Consider the following 26,111-nt stretch of genomic DNA (forward strand, 5'->3'; position numbering starts at 1 on the left):
AGAGCTCGGAATAGATTTAGGTGGGGCAATACGGTGGGGCATACGTTACAGTTGTAGCCGTTTATAGTAATTTTCTAGAGTAGCATTAATGGGCCGGAGCCAACATGTTTTTGGTATGGTTGATCTGTTAACGACAACGTATTCTATAATGTAGCTTGTTCTTTCACATCCTTAAATCCAGTGTTCGGGGAGATTTCTGAAACAATAACCAAATAAATAAAGGAACCAAAAGTCGTCGTTCCGCGCAGCGTCTCCGAAAAGATGTCCGACAGAATAATTTGAGTGCTCAAAGAATGAGGGAATGTGTCGTGCTAGTGAATATAGAATCTCTTGATAATGTGTTGGTATAGTCGAGTCAGAACGACCTCAAGCGACCTCGGCGCAGTTGCGTAAGCGGCGCGGTGGACCTATCGATTGGGATCGAGTTATGATCACCGCTAATTTCACTCGACCGCAGCAATGAGTGGCACTAACGAGGGTCCCTTCTCGATATCGATCGCTGCACTTCACTGTGCCTCTTCGAATGCGGCCACTTACGCAATTGCACCGGCCTTCAGGTCGCTTTGGTCCGACTATATAGTAGGGTCAAAACGACATGAAGCTCGTACGCAATTGCGTACGCGGCTTCTCTCGAGGCGCTTCGGTGGAGAATAGCGGCTATTAGCATGGTGATATCCTTGATGGCACCACCCATCGCTGCAGTTTGCGACGGTCCCAGCTCGATCCCAGCTGCTGCCTCCACCGCGTCGTTTCCAGCGCGTACGCAAATGCACCGCAATTACACTCGTGATTAATGTCGTTTTGACCCGACTATAACTTGGTTGAAGGAAGCGTTCGTTGGAGTTCTCTTCATTTTACGAAGGTTGGCGAATCATTTTGTCGTACGTGTTTTTGTGAGGAGTGGTGCCTCTGAGTTTTCCTGATTTCTCAAATACCTGGATTTCTGAAGGGAATTGTGTTAATCTTGTCCATCATGACAGACAAAACGATCATAGATCAAAATCTTCACTTTTGTGGCAGTTGCGTAGGCGTTTGGGCGCAAAGTGAATGCAGTGGGACCTTTGCTGCATCTCGATTAGATCCAATTGAGGTTTCACTCCGACGGGAACCCTCTTTGCAGTTGTGTCAAAGTCATGCCGTTCTGTCACAACCACACTTGTGAACCACAAGTTCACTGAGTCCTCCGCCTCTCAGTGGAGAAATTCCAGTATCGTAAAATTTCTCGGATTCTCCCTTTCATATTTGGTTTCATTGCAGGGTGCAACTCAGAGTTTACTACTACTATTTATCTAGCAACCTTTTACGTTCAGACAATGTCATGGAACCGTCAACCTCCACAAAGAAAAGTGGAACTAGTTTTGAAGTGGGCGATGTAAGTGCACTTTGAGTGTATTTTCGGACTTGCCCTGCAGATCTTCACTTTTGTAGACCTCTGTTATCATTATAAGTGATAATGAAAGCATCGACTCAAACCAGTCAGATGATTTATTCGGAAATGATGAAGATAGTTGTGATGCAACGGAATCGCGAGGTAATAACAGGCATTTTCTGATCAATGTAGCTCTAAAGAGTTAGTATGTTTGGTACTTAGTTGATGTATTGGGAAAGTACTCTTGATTTAGCAATGGTTTCACATGGTGGAAATATCATATCTGTCAATGAGCAGCAATCATCGTTGAACCATGTTCCTGATGCTGATCAATCGAATATCCCTTTCCTTTCTCTGGTTGGTTGTTTGAATTTCTCGAATTCTGGAAAATTAAGCTAATGAAGCTATACTGATTGTTTTCCGCTACTGTACTAGCTGTTTCTCCACTAACACTAGAAAGTTTCAGAGTAAGAAGCAGGGAACTGATCAACATAATGAAACACTACCTCACAAAACTGCTCAGAGCTGCAACCCTTCATCGTCAACCTCTCCGCATTTATCGGATAGAGTTAGTTCAAAATGTACATTGGAGAAATCCTTGATCAGGTCCAATTATTCTGATAGCTTCAGAGCCTGAAGCAAGCAGTAGCGCAACAAAATGAAGCGCTACCTTTCGAAACTGCTGAAGGCTTCAATTCTTCATCATCAACCTCAACACATTTATCAGATAGGGTTAGTTCAAAGTGTGCATTGGATGAATCCTTGATCAGGCCCCATAATCCTGACACGTTTTAGGGCATGAATCAGTCAGCAGAGCACCAAAATGAAGCGCTACCTCACGAAAGTGCACAGAGCTGCAACTCCTCTTCATCAACTTCATCGCCTTTATCGAAAGATAATAGCTCAAAGCGTGCATTGGAGAAGTCCTTGATGAGGTTGGAAGAGGATACCGGGAGTCGCGGAAGAACTTTCGTACGGTTTACGCTTCATTTTAAGCTGTTGTTTAGAACATAGTGAGGTTCATGTTTAGCAAAACTACATGCAACTTAAAAAGGACAAGCTCCGCTACCAAGTGAATGTTCTTGGTCGTCCCCATCTTACGGCGTCCAAGATTTTCGAAGGGATCTCCATTTTTGTTAATGGCCATACAGGTACTTCAAGTTGCACGATTCTACTACCAGAAAAAGCTATGCAATGTTAGTGAAGTCTTTTTCCATCAGTTTTATTGCTTGTTTTGCTTCTGGTGAGTCTCTAAGATCTTAGTTTGTATGATGGAGTTTCTTCTGTATCGCATAGAATCGGGAGGAATTTGACTGCTAGAGGTAATCCACTATACTGAGCATGGGTACGCGTACTCCGTAGGCAATATCTTCCAACAATGATCTATTTCATTTTTATTTTATTTTTTTTCCGGACTTTCGCTACCAAATATTCCATTCAAGGTTTGTGGAATGCTACTAAAACTGCAGGCGTATTCGGTTGCGGATATCGGTATGTCATAGAAAGAACCTTCGGGCAGTTGTTGACATTGATGATGTTTACTTCTTTTTGCTGTATGGTATACTGGTCGGATTTTTTGCATAATCCAAAAATTTTTCGTACTTTCGGGGTGGTAATGTATAGACTTCTGAGGCAATCTTTAGAAAGACTCTTTCTCGACTATTTATTTAAGTACTTGTTAAGCACACTTACTTTCTTATATTAGTACTTGCGTTTGAGAACTGTTACCAGCGCGAGAGGCGATGCCGGCAATTCGCGCTGTTCACGATGATGCCATTATGTTGTTCGGTGCTTTCATCAGTTAACTTATCTTTTTGTTTGTTTAATTTGTTCCTTGCTCTGTTATTTCACAGTAACAGGAAGGCATTCTGTTCTGCTTTCTAGGGTTTTTTTTTTCAGAACCAACAGCACTTGAGCTTCGACAGTTAATCCAACTACACGGCGGAGAGTATCATTGCTACTATGAATATGGAACCACTTCATTTGTTATCGCTTCGTCATTAGCAACTACAAAGGTGTTTTACTGGTTACTTTCATACGAACAGATCTTATGTGATATGATGGATATGATTTCAAATAACCTCTAACAGTTTTGAAGGTATTTGTATAGTTTGCTGCAGTGTCTTTACTTCGCCGTCTTTTAGGCGAATAAAGACACTGGGATGATTTACTAGAAAATAAAGCGAGCGCCGCAGTTAAACTATACTTGTGCAGATGCTGTACGTGGATTGTAGTTGCTGACTCATTCTGCGTCAGTTATATTTCGTGGTATAGAATAAAATGCGCAGAATTGATCAAGTCGATTAAGATGCCCCTATGTGTACGACTTCAATCCAGAATCATTTTGGGTTTGGGGGGTTTATGGGTTTTTGGGTTCATGTCTAGCCTATACAATAACTTGCGGAAGACAGCCGATGTATCAAGTCAGTATTTCAATCTCCCACACCAGTCTGTTATCAGTTTATAAACGTCGGAGAGATGAAAAGTTTATTGGTTGCCTAAAAGGTGGTTTCGAACCATCTCACAGTCCGAGAGTAACTTGGCTACATCCACCACATGTGGCCTGGTAACCACGAACACAACATGAGCACTTTCTTTTTAAATACTGTCTTGGAGACTTCTTTCACTTGCTGGCTATCAGTACAACGTAATTTTGGTACTGTGGCAGCACTTTTGCTCAACTGCAGTATCCAAGCAAAAAAAAAAAAAAAACACGGAAATGCGATAATAATAGCAGATGGATGACAAATTTAAAATAGTTCGTTGTCACCATTCCTAATAGTCTATTTTTTCCTCTAAGGACTTGATTTCGTTAATTGATGGGTACAATGCTCAGGATTATTCTTCGTTAGAAAATGAGAAAAAAAACTTTCCTCTTGTATTTTCTTCACTCAATAGGACTCTTGTCATAATATCGTGACATAGATAGAAAGATGAGGAAGTAGACAAAATAGGTGTTTTCATTTAAAAAATAATTCCATATCAACATCTAGGGAAAACCCGTAGGTGAATTGTCATCGCGCTCAATAAAAAAGAACTAAACAATAGTCACATTAAAGCCAGCATACCAACAAATTGAGGGTATTTGTGGAATCACTCCACAAATAGATAGGTCCGGGAGAGAGCGAGTGGGAGCGCGATCACGCTCAAATCTTAAGCCAGCAGGTGAAGTTCAGTGGCAAGATGTTCTGCTGCGACCGCACGCTCGATTACTACAAACCGCCATACTTTCATTGTTCGAGAGTCGATAACTTGGTACCAAACTTGTTTGAGAGGAGAGAAGCTGTTACTTCATACATAAGCTGTATTGGTCCATCTGGATATCGGATATAACTTGCTGAAAGCTTTATTTTATGAGAATCAGAACTATTGCTTCATTCATGCAAATTCTTTTTCTTTTCTATGCCATAAAACGTCTTCGAACGGATGCTTCTTATGCAATCTTCTACAAGACGTGTATGTGGAACTTGAATTTTTGGAAACTTGCTTTATTCACTCCTTCATACTTCTTTCCTAAGATGCATTCTGCATGTTTTGCTTCACTGTTCATGTAGCCTGCCTTTTAAGGTGTCAAAGACTCGACAAAACGAAAAGTTTGTTCGACCGGACTGGATTGTTGACAGGTGAATTTACTATTGTTAGTTTTGAATGTGTGAATGAAGGTACGCTCAGACATTTTTGTTTGGTTTATCGTTGATGCTTTCTATTACCACTCCTTTTACTTTGCACTAAATTACTATACCCGCAAAATTTGTCACTAGCTCATTATTACCATTTAGTATTGCTGCTGGCAAGCTCCTAGATGTAAGGGACTACCTTCTGCTCTCAGGACCAACGAAAGGAACATTAACATCTGCTTTTCATAAGAAACCAGGAAATGATGGTAAGTGATAAGTTTATGTCATTTTTATTCCAGGTTAGTTTTACAGTTTAAGTTTTAATATATTTGTTCGTATAGAAACTCGAACGAATCTAGGAATGAACAAAGATCAACGACTTCTGGATGCACGAGATCCAAATTTTTTGGAGACATATTACGCAAGGTTTGTGGTTATTTTGATGTAATTTTCTCACTTTCTGAAAGAAGTTCGATATTGATTCAGGGGAAAATCTTCAACTATTAACCTAAACACATTCAAGGTCACGTCTTCATTTGATTTCAACGCTTGCTCAAGAAATGAAAGATTACGTTTGCGCTCTTCGAGCGGAAGATGGTCACTCGTTCCCTGGTCGTGAATCCCTTGCTCATTTAATGACTGATGACTATGAACAGTGAGTTTGATTGTGCATGTGGAAGAGAGTTGGAACTAGTATTTAGTGATGGTGTTTTTTTTTCTGTTTGACGATTTCCATTCCTCTGGTGATTTCTCAATTTCTTCGTCTTTACACTCATTTAAATTTCTTTTTATTTCTCTGCTTACAAAGGTATCCGAACTTGGTTGCAATCGATTGCGATTTACGCTGTCACGCTCATCTGATGTAATTTGAAGTGGAAGGCGTCGATTTTTGTGTGACCGTAATTCTGCAATTTAGAACTAAACTTTTTCTTTTATTACATAGTACTATGAACAGCTGTAGTATTCAAGATCGATCAGAATACAGTGAACTAAGAAATAACCTGTTGTGTGGGGAGCTTGAGGTGCATCCTGGTTTTGCAAACTTTATTCCAATGTGATTTTGAACAGGCTACGATCGTGAACGAGTATTATGGGTTTTTATGGCGCATGACTGGTGTTTCTATTAATCACCAAACTGAACTACACAAGGTTTTGGGCAAACCTCGAGAAAGCAAAGTTCACGGTAGATTCAATGCTGCCACTATGCTGGACAATTTGGCCAATTTGAACAATGTGAAGGAACTGGAGGTGGCGGACAATGCGCTAATTCAAGCACGACACAATTGCTCACATTTTTGAGGGATGACGGCTTAATTTTTTCTCTTCCCATTAAGTTTCCAAAATGTCGTAGTTCTATCCTTTTAAACTATTAGATACAGGACAGCCATATTTCTTAAACTATGAGATATAGAGCTGCCGGTTCAGCTGCATATGCCTTCTCATTCCAATTCAAAAACAGGGTGAAGAAAACAAGGAATCCATTGAGATGATGCTGGCAAAAACGAGCATTCAAGCCATGTCACCAAACCTCATCCACAACAGCATAGTTACTCTGCAATACGATCGCTATAGAAAGGAGGGATGGGTTGGCCCGTTTTCCACGCCCTTAAATAAACCCTTAAATCAGTGAAGCAACAAAAAGAAATGTCTTCTCAGCTCTTTACACTGCATCTGTTGAGTCTACCTTCCAGTATTGGTCATTCGTTTATCGTTCACGCCACATCACTTGTTTATTTAACTAGCAATTTATGTGGAAAGTTCAGCTCGTTTTCGAAGACGATTTTTCACGTTGACCTCGATTGCTTCTTCGTATCGGTAGCACTTCGTGATCGGCCTGATCTGGTAGACAAACCTGTTGCGATTACACACAGCAAGGTTTGTTTCGAAAAGAATTTAAAAAAATGGGTTTTGAAGTTCTCGAACATTCATGAAAGCAAAAATTCTAAGTTTTGATTTAGGGTGTCGGTGCAGGATTTTCCGAATTGGCATGTGTCAGCTACGCTGCTCGTCATTGTGGACTCCGTAATGGCATGATTGTCCGTGATGCTATCAAACGTTGTCCGCAGCTCGTCTGTCTACCATACGCTTTTGACGAATACAGAGTCGTTGCGAAGGCAATTTACACAATAGTTTCTAGGTTGGCAAGAGAAAGTTGATAATCAGAATAAACAGTGTGCATTTAATCGTTTTCAGATATACGCTTGAGATCAAAGCGGTTTCGTGCGACGAAATGTACATAGATTTCACCAACCTTCTTAAAGAGGTATGTTATTTTGGAGTTTTTCGAATCCTGTTGGCTGTAGTGGTGAGAGGTTCATTTGAAATTTAACTCAGTTCATTTCCTTACTTTCGCACATTTTGGTAGTAGTACAGTTACAAATATTTATTTAGAACAGAGATTGACATGATTTAGTTGCGGATTAATAATGCAGCGTCTGTGGCGGAGCATCTGCGCGCAGAAATAAAACGAGAAACCGGCTGTCCAGCTTCCGTCGGAATAGGTTCGTGGATGCCTTATCATTCTACATCTCACTAACCGTTTATACCATGGATTATAGGATTATAATTAGAAATACTTATTTTAGCAATAAAGACTTTGGGTCTTTGTACATAAGCTCATTTTTTAATATTGGGGGAAATTAAAGGGGGTACAACAGCTACCTCTCCAACGTTGATCTCGAATTCGTATTCGATTGTATTGGTTTTATCATTCCCTACCATAGGAGTTCACTGGTTTTTGTTTTAATTCTTGCCGAAAGTTCAACTCGAATAATTTCCAGACTTCTCTACTGAGAATACTATCAGAAAGACCCAGAAGCGATTTTGACAAAAACAAGTAATTGGTCGCTACAGTAACTAAAGTGAAAGTAAATGTAAAATAAAATAAAATAAAACTAGTGAAAGTTTAAGTTTTTTTAGCTGAAATTTAAAGGCAGCATACCACGAAACTACAATATAGGGTTCGAGATGATTACTAGTATGAGCGTGTTCACGCTCAATTCTCCCTAATTGTTCTCACGGACGCAGCGCGTGAACGAGGGTGGTGAACTATAAGGTATCATAGAAGTAGGAGGATTCGTTTCCCAAGAGGATTAGGGAGAATTGAGCACAGACATGCTCATACTCGTAATCTAGACCCTGAACGCTATGTTGTCCTTGAGATATCCTACTATCGTCAATTTCATGGTATGTTGTTTTTAAGAAAACTATGTGTTTGCAGCCAATATAAAGCAGTAATTCGTTTCCATTCGAGATGTACATGTGTGTTCATAAGCATGCACCTTATGTAACTAAACCAATATCGCTGGCAGTCTGTTTGGTGTTTTGTAACAAAAAAAAAACGTGCTTCTTACATCTGCATTCATAATAGAGCAAAGAAGCCTAGTTAATATTGCAAATGAGAAGACGTTATAAGTAATTTCTTCAAAATATACAGGATTTAGCAGTTTTTGATGGAACTAACTTAGTTGCGTTGTAGCAAAAGGTGGAGAACTCTTTTTTCTAGCATATTTTTAAGAAATTTCGTAAACCTTTATACTTTAGGAAGTAATACATTGATTGCTCGTCTTGCAACTCGTTATGCCAAACCAGACGGCGTTCGCTACGTACCTTCCAGTGAATCGGATTTCTTCATAGCTAATGAAAAAGTATTATAGGTTTTTTTTTTAAATGTTTGATATGCACAGTTAATGTGCACGTGATAATCATGCGGTCATTTTAATTTAAGGTGAAGAATTTGCCTGGACTTGGCTATCAGACGTACTGTAAGCTCGTCAACGTCTTCGGTAAGTAGATTTTGCTCGTCGTTCTCAACGAACTGAAGAATTTCGCTCTTAAAACTGTTTCACACGTCATTGAAACATTGCTAATAAGTATTTGTTGGTCCAATTACGATTACTACTCTTCAAAATTACGCCCATCTTGTAGTTGGGACAGAAAAATAGGTAGATTTTGAGGGACACGTGCTAAGTCCACCAAAGTGCTGTGCAGCATTGAGATCGTACGTAACTTGCACCTGTATGGATTCCTTTCACGTATGTTTCGAAAAAAATCCAGAATTTGAGCTAACAAACAGTTATCCAGCGAATAGGCGCATGCAGCATATACAGTCGGCATAAAGCCTATTGTAACATGACGACGCAGCACGTTCTCAGTGAAGGCTAGCACCGAGCTTTCTCTACAGTACACGGAATACTAACCGCACCTCTTTTCCTTTTATTTATTTTGTGGTTTTTCGTTATTTTTCCGCATAACAGTGCATGATTAGAATTGAATAGTCCTAGTGAAGTCTTTTTTCTATTAGTTCTATCTTTGGGACCAAAACAAATGATAAAACAAAGAGACATGGCTTCGAAAAGACCGCACAAAACTATTCATGCAATATTACAAAAAAGTAGTGAAAAACGTGAAAGTCAGAAAGAAAAGTTCTTAAGAGTTCTCTTCGCACCGTGGTGGGAACTCTGTACACGCCTTCAAGAGGAAGTACTGCACCGTCATGTTACAATACGTGTTACGTCGCGTGTAAAACATCTGCCATGTTTTGGAATTGTTTGCAAAATACTGCACTTTTATCCGCGTGCAATGGAAAACACACTACCACATACCATTGTTAATACCATTGTTTAGTACTACGTACTAAACAATACTTCAGGTAATGTTGAGAAATGCAGCGATCTTCAGATGGTTCCTCAAAGTGATCTCGAGCGCCTACTTGGTAAAAAAGCTGGAGATCAGGTATGAAACAGATGTTATGGTGTGAGTTTGTTACCAATAACTGGTCACAGATAGTAATCAATTTACGTATTCACATCAATGCGTTCAGTTTTGTTTCGTAGTCTGGAAATATCACAGCAAAAACGCGAAGTACCCAGTACAAGTTTGGGGCCCAGATGGGTGGCGTGCTGAAGACTGATCAGTTTGATCCGACGAGGCAATTCGATTGAGTGTTGGTCCGTATCGTGCAAACTGAAGAGTCTCTTGTTCCTGATCTAATTGAGTCCTTAATATGCAAAGATCTATTGCATTTCCGATGTGATACTCGCTAAGTACGTCCCGATCACTGTTTCTCTACTTAAACGGAACGAACCAAAAATCGAAAATTTTCAGACTTTTAAGCATAGATCGGAAGTACCTTCGGAATTCGCCGAGATTAGCTACCATTGGTAGCTTACAAACATATTGCACTTTCTAGATTCAGGGCAGGAACGAAAATCACGAAATTTGCGAAATGAGAGGAATATAACATGTTTTATGAAACGGAAGCAGATAAGAAGTATGTAGACCAGTGAATGGTGGAAGAGGCCGATGACCACTTTGAGTGCTTGAAAACGAAATGTGAAAATGCTCGAGTCTTTGATGATTTATGTGGTTTTGCTGTTTTCTAATCTACCGCATTGGAAATTTCTTGTCATTTCAGCTCTACAAGATGTGTCGCGGAGAAAACGAGGACAGAGAGTTCATAACTACGAACATTCGTAAGAGCGTTTCGTGCGATATCAACTACGGAATTCGGTTTACTAAGGTAAATTTGTTTTCAACCAGTTCTGAACTAGAACCAAGATTTCTTCCGTTGCATTTCTTTACTTGCGAAGTTCATTGAAAGCTCATCTCATCATTGTTTTATGTTACTCCTCAAAGTTCTTGAGGAAATGCTAGACCTCTGCTCGTCACTTCAAAGATGAGTAACTGCCATTTATAATTGCGTAAAAATTATTGACACCCCCATTTTGACATTAACACATTAGGGACAAATACAGCCAAACTCTGAGAAGTATCTATTCTGCATCCATCCGCCTTTTATTCAAACTGTTTTGTTTGTGTAAACGAAGTAACTGCTGAATTGACCGATTTTAACGAGATCACAGCCTTTCATTCCCTTACTAAATGCATTGAATGTTACCCCTAAAGACCGTAGTGCATTTCCTCATTAGGATTTCTCTAAAGATCTTGAATAATTTCTAACATTAGGGGCTATTCAAACGATACGAGGCATTTTGATTGTTTTCATTATCAAATCGACCGATTTAGCTTTGGGCCAAACTTTCGCGGTGTTCCAAGATCGAATTTGGTCAGATTGTGACTATGTGAGTGTTCTTGGAGAAAGCATCGTAACTATGTTGCTAACTGTCCTTTGCCTTGTGTCGACGAGCGATCTCCATTTTTAAGTTTTGGTCAGATTGTAACTATGTGAGTGTTCTTGGAGAAAGGATGGCTTAACACTGCCTTCCTAATGCGATTTCTGATATGCTATTTTCTTTCGTCTCTTCTTTCGTCTTGAGTCTTCCAAGTTTCAATACTTTAAGTTGTTCTTTAACTTGAAGTTTTAAGTTCAGATTTTGTTTTAGAAGATTTAAAAACAGTCTTAATGATAAACAGTTTTACTACTGTCTCTAGAAGCGCCACCTGTATTTATTCTTTTTAGAAGGCCGAGATATCCCAGTTTCTAAACGTAGTTGCTCAAGAATTGGAGAAAAAGTTGTTGAATGCAAGAATGGCCACCAGATCCGTTACTCTGAAGCTTATGGTGAGGCATTTTCTCCACTATTGGTTGTCATTATCATTTTGCATATCAGAAGAAAGCTATATTTGCTTAGGCAATTTTTAATCTAATTTTCCTGTTCTTTCCGCGTTTCATCGGGGACTTGAATTTTCTGCTCGCCAGGGTTTGGAAGTTGCTGTGAACTGTACGTAGTTTTGAAATCTAAAAGAGAGAAAAGAATCGAGATGAATGATGCAAAGAGCGCCCGGATTTACTAGGTTCCGAATTCCTCTACAGGAATGGGATCTGTAATTCAAAGAATACCTACCTGTACCTGAAGAGTCACATAAAGCAAAAAAAAAAAAGAAAACTAACAGCTATCGACAGTTCATCAGTGAGTTTCAGCTGGATGAGATATTATACTCTGTGAAGTTAGTAGGGATAGTATTATGCTGTTTTTGACAAGCTATTGATAGCATATTATCGCTCGTACCAAAATTTTGAAAATGGGTACTGAAAGGAAACCAAGAAGCAAAGCGGAAGAGAAGAGGCATGCTTTCATGTTTTGGAGTGAAATAATTTTTGGAAAATGTCGTTTTGGGTTCTACTAATAGGCAAAATTTAGCGGAAAAGTAACCGTACCGTTTAGATGGGTTGAGAAAATTGAACAATCGAAAATGTATTATCCATGACCACGCATGGTATTTAATAGTCGTCAGGTTTTTAATTAGCAAGGATTTCTAAAGTGCTAGACTGCTTACTAAATGAGAACATCCGTTTTGTCTCCCTAAGAATGAAGTGGAACTCTCTCCATTCTTAAGATTCACAAGTTCTAGTGTCCATAGTTTTAGTGCACATTCCACACATCAATATTTGCTTGCTATATTTCAAAAGTTCGCAAAAATTAAAAATAAAAATAAAAAAATAAACAAATAAATAAAAATTTGATCGTGATACTACAACATTTTTCTATTGCTTGTTTTAAATAGCAGTCCACAATACTTACGCAGTGGGGAATTTTTCGACAACAAGGCGAGGGATAGGGAAAACGTAAATTTGCAGTTGCAGTGACTGCATTGGCACGAATCGGGCAGTCGCAATTACTAGCACGTGCACATCGGGTACATGACGACGCATCAAGCGGGTCTCTCTCATGGTATCACCAGATTCCGTCCTCTATAATGCGGAAGAGGAGAGAATGAAAGTTATTCGAACAGAATGAGTCTCGCAAACGTTTTCAATAAAGCCCTTATGGTACGGATGCAATGGTATTTTTCCCAGCTTGTGGATGAGAAAAGCAGAAATCCGCAATTATGTATAGAGAGTAATGATATCAAGCGCTATGCGTATCAGTTTTTATTACGATTACTTTATCTTTTCAGATACGTAGTCCTGATGCACCTGTGGAAACTCCGAAATATCTAGGTCATGGAGAATGCGATGCACAAAGCAAATCAGCTTCACTAGATCAAGCAACCTGCTCTGCACAGGTAAACGCTTTTACTGGAACGAACAGTTGAACTGGTTCTATAGAAGAAGACCTACTATATACAGCTACACAAAAAAAATCAAAATCAAATTCCTCCAAAATGTAGTCTTTGAGGAAATGTTGGAACGGGGGAAATTTCTGAACTAGTAAAAAAAAGGGTTTTCTCCGTATTACGACTGCGAATATAAAAAATTCATATAAATGTAAGTTACTTAGGATCTGAATGCTCTTATGAACCATTAAACTGGTTGAGTGGAAATGGAGGAGATAGTTACTTTTATCAAGTCTTTTAAAAAATATTCTCGATGTGGGCTTTCTCGCTAATCTTCACTGAAGACCTTGATCTTGATAAGGCTTCACAATTAATTACAAATTCGAACAATTCAAGATAAAATCAAACCGTACCAGATCCGTATTTCCCGCTTCTAACGAATTCTGAATCGAAAGTATATTTGAACCCAATCACTAAAAGCTGTTTGAGATGCATTTAACAAGAAAAATTAACAAGGAAAAATGCCGCATGAAAATCAGAATAAGGATAAAACTGATTTTCTTGTTGGATTGCCAAATATCCTACCTTTTACCAGAACTCAGCTAGTTTTTTCAAGCTTACAACAAATATTCATATTTTCTACAATATGTGTAAGACCATCAGAATAGAATATATCAGGGAGCCGTAAAATGACCTTGTAAACATTCGAAAAAGAATAAAGTGATTCAGATATTTCTCTTATGTTATGACGTTTTAGCTCACCGAGTTTGTTTAAATTCAGGTCATCGCAGATGTTGCACTGAAACTGTTCACTAGGTTGGGTCCCTTAATCGCCGACGTTCGCGGCGTAAGTTTTTTTTTCACCACATACCACAGCATGGATAGCCAAGCCGCACTCTTTATAGGTATTTAGAAAAAAAAACATAGAGGAACATTTTTTAAGTCATGTATTGCAGCATATCTTTAAGAGACAAACAATACAACGAGAAAAGAAGAATGAACTAAATAAATTTTTGAATATTGCTCCAGTAAGCTGGCAACTACCATTAATCACTGTCTACGGGAACTCTCGCCGACACGGCGTAGTACCGCCGGTATTGTTCCACGAACTTCTTCAATCCCCACTTTCAAGTCCTGTATTGTTGCCGTACGAGTCTCGAAAATTTTCGACTTGAGATATCACCATAAAAAAATGATCAGAAGATTTAGGCCGAATTCGCGTTGTGCATATATGGAATTCCGGCCATATTCTAAATACGCTATATAACAGCGAAATCTCTGTTCCTCAGTTCAACACTGAGTGAAACGTAAGCCATTCCCTACTGCCCTACTACAGACACCACCACTATACCAGCTTTGTCCAAACGCACGATTTGGCTGTCCCGCTCTGTATTATTGTAATGAATAAACGCTCTAATGTATTCATCTTGTTTCAGATTGGAGTTCAATGTGGACGCTTAGTGGTTCTTTCAGATGCTGAAAGAAAGTCGGCAAAGTCAGAATCGATCAACAAAATATTCTGCCCTCATGGAAATAAAAATGGTGACTCTAGTTATATTGATTGCTAAATCCTTCTCGTTCCACATCACCTTCCAACACTTTCTCACTTGATCGTTTCAGGAGAACAAAAAATGCACAAAGCAGGTCATAAACAGGAAATAGCTGAGGTATCTCGAATGTTGTTAGATTTGTTTTCCGGTCTGTAAAAAAATTACAAGTCGGTCTATGGTATAGGATTTATGCTTTTGAAGGAACGGGAACTTCCAGCAGTTTTTATCAGTGAGTCACCGACGTTCTTTGGAGAACGAGATATGATGCGAGTAAAAAACGAGATGCTCAGATACTTGAGAAATGGTGAGTTTTACAAACACCTCATCGAAAAGAATTTGATTCCCTTTTTGATAGGGATCATTAATACAGATGCAGGGTATTGTAAACATGGCTAAATCACGGTAGTAGTAGTATTCTCTTAAGACTCCGCAGATGTACTAGCGCTAAACGCTACTACTAAAGGCTCATCCACATCGCTTGCCATTAGTCACATAAATCAAAATGAAGCTATGTTTATTGATTTTGTCGAAAGGTTACATTTTGTTACATATACTAAGAGGGATTTTCAAAATTGAAGAATTTTTTAAAGTCTGAGAAGCGCGTAGCAATCTGACGACAGTGAACCCGAATTTGGACAGGTGACCCCGACCAGATTGAACTGCAGCATTACACAAAGTATTTTCTCTGTCCTAGTCAGTACTTTCAAAGCACAAAACTGTTCGTCCGTTGCGAATCCCCACGTACAGTCAAGTTCAACAGTACCTCAGACTTGGATAAGTGCACTGATGCATCACATATTCTGCTAGGGTGCGGCAAAAATCAAACTTTCAATATTCCCGGTGGGAAATCTGTTTGAATGATGCAATTTTTTGCAGTAAAAGATGGATAGACCTAATGAGACTTTAATTTTCTTTATTGTTTAGAGCCAAATGAAGATGCGGTCGATGTCGTTACTGACTTCCTCTTTCAACTCCTTCGAGATGGTTGTCACTCAACTTTGATCTCAACATGTCTGTTCATGCACAGACAGCTCTATGCCACAACTACGGTGAGATGTGAGGAATAGTTGAAGCCATAGTATCACGAGAGTGTTGGAATCCATATAGGGGTAGGGATGTAGTTCAAGGTTATAACTGTGGTCAAATTCATTTTTGATTTGATCAACCCCCTACTAAACCAGAAAAAGACGTACGAAACTGTTTTTTGTGATCAATCCCTTAACAAGATGCAAGTTATAACGGGTAATAGAACGATGGTAATGTGCAGCCTGTCTATGATTGTGCTCGTGGGACAGCTTCTGCTGCTTGTTAAATTTTAGAGGGTCAAAACGAGGTTAAGCACGGTGCAGTTGCCTAAGCGGCTGCGCTTTAAGCAATAGAAGCGGGAGATAGCGGTTGGAATCGAGGAGGGAACATCACGAACTACAGCGAGGAATGGTGTCAGCAAAGGCTCCACCTAAATTCTAACCGCTACCGCTCTGCCGCACCGCTTCGAGCGCAAGCCGCTTACGTAACTGCACTGTGCTTCATGATCCTACTGTGCATTAGGTGCATTGTGGAGAGAGAACGACAGAGTTCTTCACTTCCACTGCGTAATAAGATAGAACGACGGCAATCCGTTGCCCGCTTATGATTGTGGGACAGCTTCTTCTGCTTGTTGAGTTATAGTAGGGTCAAAAGAGACCATAGCCATCATCAGGGAGACAAAAGGATATCACATACGTTTTTTTTCTGTATCACTTGGTTTAATTTAGCGCGATTACACGCAAACTACGCTGCCTATAAGCGCTTACAGATATTAATATCTAGAGATACTGAATTTCAGGTAGCCAACGATCCTGGATGGCTATTCGCAATGAATTTCATTTTTGATTCGCTCGACGAGAAATGCTGCAAGTTGTACGGTGCTCCTTCAATACGACCAGCTATTCTTAGATGTAAGGAGTACTAGACTTGAAGCGCTAACCTGATGGAGAATAAGCAGAAATCAACCAATGAAGCAGAAGAGAATTTGCTGGGATCCATGGTTTTCTGCAGAAGGACATCTTGATATAGTAATTTCCATATCCGTATGCAAATTTGCGATTGTATGATAAACAGGGTATTTGATCTTTTTTTTATGAGTTCGATGCCATATAAAAAATGAAGATGGGTAACAGTGTGAAACATGAAATGAACTCAGACATTCAAATCTAAGTATATCACTTCACATAGATGGAGGATAAGAAGCACTCGCCAACAGCCGCGTGCTCTGCGTAATTTGCTACTACACCAGTTAGACAGTATCCGGGACCACCTGGGACCACCTAGACTCTGTCCCCCTTTGCCATATATCCAACATCGCAAGCGACCTTCACGTCGCGAGTACAAAGAAGGTAGAACAAGCGATGTGAAAAGAAACGTAAAGAAGAAGAAAAGCGATGAAATTACCATATGCTTGTCATAGCATGCATTACAAGACATAACGTATATTTGAGGGAAAATCCACATAAAAGTAGCTTGTATGGACTTCTACAGTCCATTGAGTTGTTATGCCTTTAAAACAACCCCATAGAAATTGTACCATGCGACAGTGGATGGCATCGACTATATTGTAGTGCGTGTAGCTACACATACCGCGGAGGAACGACATAATAAGATAATATTTTCTTATTTTGGTTCTTAAGTCTTTTAAGTCTTCCTCTGCTTGTCAAGTAAGTTTTGTCTTGTGGTTCCCCTAGTTTATATTTTGACTTGTTTGCCTCTTTTATGCATTTTGTGTGTGTGCACACAAGCCCCTTTGGTGTGGATTTTTCAAACATACATTATGTCTCTAATGCTTGCGATTGCATGCATATGGTAATTCATGAATTATAAAATGCGGCCTGGGAGAATCGTCGGTTTTCTTCTTATTCAGGTTTTTTTTCACATTGTTTGCTTTATCTTCTGCCATCCTTTGTTGTCGCATGTTTATGATCATACGAACGATTAGATGCATTGGATTGGAGGCTTGATGTATACTGTGACATTGCTACTTGATATATTCTCTTCGGGCGCGGCCGGCCCAATTATGCTTAAAGACATCACCCCACGAATCTGAGGTGGTACGGATTTCAGGTGGAGTATTTGTATACGGGATAGTAGATTATGGAGAAGGGGGTGATTCCGTCCATTTCTTCCTAATTGCCGTAAAAAATGGCCCGGAAGATGCGGTACGTGCACAAGGCTGGCGCGCTCCAGTCGAACTCCTTGTGGGAAATAGTGCGCCAAAACGCTCGGAGCCGTATCTTCCGGGCCGTTTTTTACGGCAGTTAGGAAGAAATGAACGGAATCACTCTCCTTCCTATAATCTACTATGACATATACGAATACTCCACCTGGATTTCGTACCACCTCAGATTCGTGGAGTGATGCTTTTAAGCCTTCCCCAAGGGGCATCCAGTGGTTTGCATGATCACGTGTGTGTCACAACAAAGGATGACAGAAAGTGCAGCGAACGACGTTAAAAGAAACTTGACAAAGAAAAAGAATTTTGAAGTTGTAATATGGCATGGATTACAAGACATAATATAGAATGTAGGGAAAAACCACAAAGTATGAGTATCAAGGAAATCACAGATTATAAAAACATTAAAACGACATGTAGCTTAGTGCAGTTAGGTAAGTGGGTGCGTTCGGAGCGGCGCGATGGAGTGTAGCGGTAGGGGTTGAGGTGGGACCACCACGAACTGCAGGAATGAACGGAGCAAGGGTCCCCGCTCGATTCTAACCGCTACGCTCCATCGCACCGCTTCGAGGGCAGCCGCTTACGCAACTGCACCGTGTTTCATGTCGTTTTGACCGAACTATGCAGAACCGGCTTAACAGTCAGGGTTGGTGTAGGTTGCCTGCACAACAACGTATTCGATGCCTAACTTTTACGAATGTTTCTGCAAGGTGTGACTTATGTAATTTTCCATTCGTACTTTTGTTCTTTGTAGGTATTATGTTCTATACTATTCCGTAGGCCTGACATTGTCCATATTTTAATCGATTGTCTTCGTGAAGTGTGCCGTCTCAAGAATGCATTTGGTAAGTTTTTAGCGCTCTCTGTAAAAAAGAACTGATCTAGTTGAATGTCACATTGGTTTTGATAAGCTGTACACGTGGTTGTTAAATAGTTTTATTTTATTTTGATCTAGTTGATTTTTTTAAAATTTAACGCATCGCCTATTAGCTCTGAACATGATAAAAATTAGACTATCTGATTGGTACGTAATAAAAGAAGGCCTTTGCATGGCTATGCACAAACTTACATTCAGCTTCATGATCTGTTTCCTGAAAGTAACTTTAGACTTTTAAATGCATCCTTCTTCGGTTCCAGAACGCTACTGTATTGCTCGACTGTGCTATTGATTTCTCTTCATTCAATCTCTTCCTTCCATATGTATATGATCAGAGGTGAGTGGTACTGGCATTCCTTTTGTTAGAGGAAATGTTATCTTCAACTTTCTGGACATATTTAATTAAGCGAACAAACAAATCTAGGGGAAAATCTCATAAGAAGGAACTACGTTTTCTTTAATGGAATTTCTCGTATGTTTGGGTAGATTCAAAGGACTATGAAATCCCATTTTGAAACGGGTCGAATTCTTATCACCACATTTGTTTTGATTTCTTCTCTTCAGTTACGATTAAGTGGATTAATAGTTAGCTGTCCTGTTGCTTAGAAAACCCACAATCATAGTGAGTTTCATATGACTAACTCTGGGACGTTGCTCTTCAAATCGTTTTTTTTTTTTTGAAGAAGTAGAACTAGTAGCACATGCTGTCGTCACATGAACATTTTGGCAGATGATCGTGAGTGGGTAGTCAAAGGGAATAGGTTGTTAAGGTCAAACAAGGAAAGATAAAGAGCAGCATAACCAGCTCACTCAGTTAAACACGTTTTATTTCAGATCACGGTTGAAGAATCTACCTTTGTTTCACGGTGATGACTTATCATATCTTAAGCAAATCAATGATAATGTTTTTGTTGAAGGTGTCCCAGAGGTTCATCCCGTTCCGGTTTGTTCATTTTTAATTTTTTCCGAAGTTTAGTGACGCTGTTTCGCTTTTTCCTCCAACTTTCTTTCTCATTCTTTTTCAAACAACTTCAGTGTTGCTCGAGAAAGTGCTGAGTAGAAAATTGTTTCTCGGACATGTTGTTGCGTTTTTATCTGTCCTTATTTTTCTAGCTGGAAGCAATTTGTATGAATACTGTTGACTACATATTGGTTTCAAACTGGCACTCTGTTGTCGCCCTTCCGTTTTATACTGAGAACTCTGGGTTCAAAGGTGTTGTGTATTCCACGGAACCTGTTGTGCACTTCGGACGGTTAGTACTTTTTTTCTTAATTTCGGCTTATGTGTTTTTTTTTGCAGTATTGTAATGCTCTTAATTTATGATGTTGACTTTCACTTTCTCCAGGTTAATGATGCAGGAGCTTATTGAATATCACGAAAAAATTGTATCGGAACACGTGGACAGCAAATGGAAGGACCCTTCAATATACTGGTTCTTTTGGATTTCTATTCCTACATTCTCTTCAGCTTTGTTGAAGTATTGAAGTTTGTTAGTATTCCAGCACATTCCCGAACGCACCAATCCGTAATCCTTCCGAGTGGAAACAATTTTATTCGAAGAAGACCATGGATGATGCTTTATCTCGGATCACAACTGTGTCTTTCAATCAACCCATTGTGAATTTTATGTGTTTTGTGTCTAATTGACTTAATTCATTTCCTGTCATTCTGCGAGTTTTCTTCTAGAACCTCGAAGGAAGTGTCTCTGTCACTGCCTGCCCGAGTGGCTACTCTATTGGGTCTTCAAATTGGGTATTTAAAACGGAATACGAGCGGGTAAGTTTCTTATCCAGAATGATTTCTTTGGCGTTTGGATCTGTTGAGTACTCACATTCACTAATGCAATATACAGGTAGGGTATCTTGCATCGTCTTCAGTACGTCCCGCTCATTCACGGTCCATTGAATGGGAGAAGTTCCATGATGCTGATGCTCTCATCCTCACTTCCTTGGCAAGAAGTCCAGAGTTTAGTCTCGAGGTTGACACATTAGATTTTTGTTAAATGTTGAACTAATCTTTGAAAACCTTGCTTCATTGTTGATGTGAGAGGATATATGTGATAGGTTTAGAAAATTTCTACTTTCAGTTGCTGTTAGTTTTTCTTCCTCTAAATTTCCCATTTAATCTTTGACATTTTCAAGGGTGCCATAATGGAAATAGCCCAAACTGTGGTTGATACGCTGAAGCGCGGTGGCAACGTACTGATGCCGGTGAATCCTGTCGGCTCTATTTATGATCTCATAGATGTTGTATCAAGGAGCATTGATGGCGCGGTAGGTTAATAATGAGCATTGGTGGTTCATAGAATCAATAATAATATATAAGAAGCTATAAGACCACCATAGATAATGAGAGAGAGGTTTTCTACAACAGTCTATTCAGTCTTCTGTTAATAGCTCTTAACTAACTATGTTGCTTTACAGTATAACTCAATACTTCTTTAGGGTGGTTCAATCTTGGAGTCGCGAATATATTTTATCTCACCAGTTGCTAAAGGAGCGTTGGCTTATTCCAATGTTAATGCAGAATGGCTTTCTGAAGCCAAACAGAGTTCTGTGTACGTTCCAGAGGAACCATTTTGTCACATGGGGGTAGGCTTCTTTTTAAAGCTAATATTATTAGTTTCTTTCCTTATGAAACCTCCTGTGATTCTGTTCTCTTGTCAAGCTGAAAACATTGACTCTCGATATTGTCGTGTGCTTATATGAGCTACTGAGCCCGCATCTCACATTTACTTTCAGTTGTAGTAGCATTCTATTTGTACGATATTTACATACTCGATGTGGCTTTGCAAATTTTCTGTTTAATGTAAAGCGGTCATGTTTGTTATTAACATACTGAGTTTACTACACAATATTTGAGAATTTCGGAGCAAACAGTACATAACAGTACACTTTTACGTCATAAACGTACGTCATAAAAATCTGGTAGCTTTGCAGAGTATATTTCAAGGATCGCTTCTTAGAAATGACGTTTGTAGGACTGCCTTCTGCAAAACATTTAAAAGTTCTCATAAAGTTAGATATTCTAAATCTGATAGTATTCGCGCAATCTGAGCACTTTTGGTCATTAAATGTTACTAAATCATGTTTAAGTCGTTGCAAACTACACAGTGTCGGATTGTTCATCTCTTAGAAGCAATTGTAGTTTTTTTTTCTTGTGGAAAAATTAGGTCCAGTGAGAGATGCAATCGGACCCACAAGGTCTCACTGGCGCGTTTGTTTGATCTGTAGTCCCTCGCTCCTCCGCTTTCTCTTTCTCCTCCTCCACCAATTTTGCGAGCCCCCGTCACCAAGCTCGAGGCTGATGAAATGTATCCTTGATAGGCCAAAATAGCATCACTCTTGTATGTTTCTCCTTATTACTTCAGTGCTACATTGAATTGTATTAGAATAATTTTCATTTCGAACCGTTTTCAGTTAGTGAGGAATGGAAGGTTGAAGTTGTACGAAAATGTCTATGAATCGTTCTGTAGAGATTACAAAACCCCTTGCGTGGTGAGTTACATAAAATGTTAGCTTTTATGTTTTGATGCTATGAAAATATTCATAAAGTCATCTGTCTTTTCTATTTTTTATTGTTCTTTTTTCTCGGTATATTTCAAGCATTAGGTTTTCACCGGTCATCCATCACTTCGAATTGGCGATGCACCACATTTGCTTGAAATGTGGGGAAACGACTCTAAAAATGCTTTGATTATGACTGGTATGTTCGTTTCTGTTCGATATTTTACGATGACTGAGGTTGTACAGTGTTCCTCTCTTTTTAGATCCAGATTATCCTTTGAATGAGGTGTATGCTCCTTACGAAGACCTTGCAATTCGAGCATTTTATTGTCCTATTGACACTCGCCTTGAATTTTCTCATGTTAACTCTTCACTACTTCCAGTGGAACTGAAGCCTAAGGTACCAAGTGATGTCATCGTTCTATCGTATAGTTACGAGTCTAATACGGTGCACAGTTGCTTTCAAAGAGACTGTTCTATGAAAAGCGGTAGGGTTAATGATGCTTGATTCATGCTTAACGAATTGTCGTGTTCTTGGGTGGGAGCACAAGGACAGTTTGGGACGTGCCTTGTAGCTTCACTACTATCTAAGTGGAGTCGCTTAAAGGCGTCACTCCACGAATCTGGTGTGGTACGGATTTCCGGTGGAGTATTCGTATACGGGATCGTAGATTATTTAGAAAAGGGTGATTCTGTTCGCTTCTTCCTAATTGCCGTAGAAAATGGTCCGGAAGATACGGCTTCGAGCGTTCCGGCGCACTGTTTTCTACAAGTCGGTTGGAGCGCGCCAGCCTTGTGCACGCGCCGCATCTTCGGACCGTTTTTTACAGCAATTAGGATGAAATGGACGGAATCACTCTCCTCTCCATAATCTACTATGCCGCTTCCGGGCCATATATATACTATACGAATACTCCACCTGAAATCCGCACCACCTCAGATTCATAGTATGCTGCCTTTAAGCAGGAGCGCTGATTGGAAGAAAAAAAAACAGTCATGTTGGGCTTTTTGCTGAAAACAGAGACATCCCCCAAAAGTTTTTTTTTATGAATTGGGAGAGGCAGAACATCTGCGACGTACAGGTGTTACATTTGTGTCATAATTTCTGAAAAAAGTCTCCTCATCTTACAGTTCATTAGTTTAGATTATTTCTTCTCCATACAACATATTGTTGATAATATCTCACTATTTTACAGAATCTCATAATCCCGGAAACATATTCAGTGTCACATATTTCGAAGTCGCCGACTCATAACCGAATAGAATTCGTTGTTCAATATGTAAGTTTTGAGTACTTCTCATAACTTTGAATTCCTTGCAGCAAAAAGTGATACAGATTTTTACCTCAGTTTCTTTTTCTTGTGTGCCAAAATAGTATGATGGCGGTAGGAATCTGCAGTTGCTGGAAAAGAGAAGGGTTTTGATTTGCGTGAGCAGAGTTGGTCAGACATGGAATGAGAAGGAAGTCAACCTTGAGGGAGTGCGGTGAAATGTGATAAATGCGCCCAGCGTTTTCAAATAAATAAATAAATAAAATAATGAATGAAGGGGAAGTCACAGCGGCAAAGCGTATATTTTTCTAACACCCAAATAGAGAAGTCGGTGTTGTTTCTTTGGGAAGATGGTATAAGCAAACTCAAAAACTTGGGGATTTTATGTATGTTCCTATGGTAGTTTCAGATAAGGCATATCGAAAGCATGTGAGGTCACTAATCGTTAACATTTGTGAAGACATTAGAGTTACGGGAGGTTCCATTTCTGTAAATCTCTGAAAGGAATTGCCTGAGGCGCAGTCTTTGAAAGATTTCCTAGTTGTTGCATTGTGACCCTCTGTGTCTCCCGGCTGTTCTCGTCTGTAATGCTGATCACGAAAGACTAGCTGGAAGGCTAACCTTGCAGCTCACCGCCTCGAGTTTGCAAAACCATGACCAGCGGAGTAAGAGGTGTCGGCTTGTATGGAGGCATTTTATAAATTAATTCAATGAATCATAATTAATCAGAGCTCCATCACCCCCATGAGATACGATGAACAACTATCAGTCTCTTTACCATCCAAGAAGTTGCGGAAGAGGAAAATCAAAATCGATCCTGAAGTAAGCTGCTTCTACCACTACTTTTTTTAAAAACGTAATGATCTCCTTATTTTAATTCTATTTTTGGGTAATCAAACGAATAGAGCTTCGTGGACATCAAATGAACCCGGAGGTTGGCATCGCACCACTGTCAGGGTATCTGTGTGCGTACGATGAAGCGTACGAACTACATGTTTGTATAACATCAGTTTAAATATGTTGCCTTCTGTCTATACAGGGTTGATTTATCGTTCACTAATATTCAGCTTTCGAAAGAAAAAATTGGAGCATTACGTCCGAAATACGCTGGACAACTCACGACTGATGCAGTTTTGAAGGCACTTCAGAAGGTTTTTGATTTTTTAGACTGCTATGTAGCAAAATTTCGTACTTTTCATGTTTCAGAGGAATTTGTTGGGTCGCGCAACAACGCATCCAGATGGAGAAAGAAAAGTTGTGAAAATTGACTCCATCAACTCAGAAATTACATTAAGCGCAGACGGGATGAGTACGAATATTCAGTCTCCAAAGGAACATAGAATGATTCTTGTTGATGCAGTGACATCGTATCTCCAAACGCTTTGTTGACTACAGGAAATGTATGCTTCATGAATTTATCCTAGGCACCTGTTTATAAACTAACGGTTCCACAATGTTCATAAGGTTTACGTGCGGAAGTACTGCTTGCGTATGATGAAAACCTTCTGGGCATAAAAATGATGGTATCTTCCGGTTTACCTTTCGTTGTCGTTTGACAGTATAAGGAAGCAATGAAAAGAGGATGTTTTTCAGTGGGTGCCGAACGTGTTTTATCGGCGCGATGCGTCCTACATCTTCGAAACGGACGTCGGCCATTTCCATTTGATGGTACGATTGATCGATAATAGCATGGCGTCAATAAGCTCCTCAAAGCTCTATTTTCTGGATAGTTTTTCGTTCTTTTTCGTGTAAAATTGTGCATGAACTGGATTATGTAGTCTGAGCAAAATCCACTCTTGTTAATTTTTGCGTTCGTCTTGCTAAAGGTGTCCCTCTTAGACTTTAGTTTTTAGGAGCTAGATTCCTGCCCAATTTTTTCTTCTGGTTGTTTCTTCATTGTTTGTAATATATAGTTTGATTAAAATGATCTGGAGTCTGATGCGGTTGAGTAAGCTGTTGCGCTCGAAGTGGAGCTTTCGAGTAGCGATCGAACGACCTTACCAACTCCTGGAATTCAATTGTAAAACGAGTAATCACGAGCATCACCTGGAAGAATTAGAGTCATCCAAATCTACGCGAAATGATAGGGTAGGAATCCAATCCCTTCAGAGAACTAAGGCTTTAGGGACTCTCTAGCAGCAAAACAAACAGTGAAGCTGGTGAAGAAGGTGCTTGCTTTGCTTTTGCTAAGTCCACTTAATTCTATTCATAAATTACTGCACGGAAAACTGCAAAAAAAAAGAAAAAAAAAACTACGAGCGTCTTACTGGTATCCTAGCGATCAATCCCATGTACTGGAGAGGCGGCCCAGTGTCCTTTTCTTTGAAGACGTAACACACCGATACAACACGTTCGACGTCGACTGTGGGTTGTGATGTATTGTTGGTTCTTATCTGTTGTATTTGCCATGAATGAATACAATTTTCGAGCTTAGATTTTGGCCTATCATTGTGAAGCGATCACTATTTTCTTCTACAATTGTTCATTGAATTTTATTCGTCAATGTTTGATATAGTCGGGTAAAAGTGACTTGAACCTGGTGTAGTTATGAAAATGGCCGCCCTCAAAGCAGAAAGAAGGAACTAGCTGTTGCGAACGAGGTGAGACTATCGCTAGCTCCATCCGGACTAAAGAGTGGAGGTAGCGGAAGTCAAATCTCTGTCGTAAACGCTAGTTCCCCGTCCCGCAGCCGCGTTCATTGATCAAACAGAATTCTAATTAGTACAAATGTTGCTAATTTACAAATCAATTTGCAA

The 26,111-nt window shown here is 39.6% G+C and overlaps 2 protein-coding genes across 6 annotated transcripts; both read left to right on the forward strand.

Moving 5' to 3' along the window:
• Positions 1-459: 459 nt before the first annotated feature.
• RB195_012880 (uncharacterized protein) lies at positions 460-16,446 on the forward strand (the record flags this gene model as incomplete). Of its 4 annotated transcripts, none has more annotated exons than XM_064202455.1 (30): positions 460-557; positions 828-862; positions 1,311-1,372; positions 1,429-1,531; positions 1,623-1,726; positions 1,836-1,937; positions 2,000-2,101; positions 2,165-2,341; positions 2,400-2,520; positions 3,269-3,384; positions 4,937-4,992; positions 5,149-5,252; positions 5,328-5,412; positions 5,510-5,641; positions 6,750-6,861; positions 6,945-7,123; positions 7,180-7,249; positions 7,400-7,487; positions 8,530-8,633; positions 8,714-8,771; positions 9,638-9,720; positions 10,403-10,507; positions 11,408-11,509; positions 12,847-12,954; positions 13,727-13,792; positions 14,382-14,487; positions 14,566-14,612; positions 14,697-14,799; positions 15,420-15,544; positions 16,321-16,446. In XM_064202455.1, 30 exons carry the CDS (start codon positions 460-462, stop codon positions 16,444-16,446), a joined length of 2,979 nt encoding a protein of 992 aa, XP_064058334.1. The 4 variants fall into 4 exon arrangements, with proteins under 4 accessions (XP_064058334.1, XP_064058335.1, XP_064058336.1 ...); XM_064202456.1 differs by having other exon boundaries at positions 14,569-14,612; XM_064202454.1 differs by having other exon boundaries at positions 5,346-5,412; positions 14,569-14,612.
• A 2,090-nt stretch (positions 16,447-18,536) lies between these two features.
• Positions 18,537-25,555, forward strand: RB195_012881 (uncharacterized protein; the record flags this gene model as incomplete). Of its 2 annotated transcripts, XM_064202457.1 has the most annotated exons (22): positions 18,537-18,545; positions 18,838-18,914; positions 19,412-19,443; positions 19,495-19,520; positions 19,691-19,830; positions 19,924-20,010; positions 20,081-20,195; positions 20,265-20,354; positions 20,431-20,556; positions 20,720-20,851; positions 21,023-21,169; positions 21,998-22,075; positions 22,190-22,283; positions 22,348-22,484; positions 23,281-23,364; positions 24,085-24,177; positions 24,290-24,349; positions 24,423-24,506; positions 24,562-24,664; positions 24,751-24,755; positions 24,949-25,023; positions 25,481-25,555. In XM_064202457.1, 22 exons carry the CDS (start codon positions 18,537-18,539, stop codon positions 25,553-25,555), a joined length of 1,869 nt encoding a protein of 622 aa, XP_064058338.1. The 2 variants fall into 2 exon arrangements, with proteins under 2 accessions (XP_064058338.1, XP_013304493.2); XM_013449039.2 differs by lacking the exons at positions 18,537-18,545; positions 18,838-18,914; positions 24,751-24,755; positions 24,949-25,023; positions 25,481-25,555 and adding an exon at positions 19,292-19,338 and having other exon boundaries at positions 19,412-19,520; positions 24,263-24,349; positions 24,562-24,744.
• Between the last annotated feature and the right edge of the window lie 556 nt (positions 25,556-26,111).

The sequence above is a fragment of the Necator americanus genome, chromosome V, assembly GCF_031761385.1.
Source record: "Necator americanus strain Aroian chromosome V, whole genome shotgun sequence".
Lineage (NCBI taxonomy): Eukaryota > Metazoa > Nematoda > Chromadorea > Rhabditida > Ancylostomatidae > Necator > Necator americanus.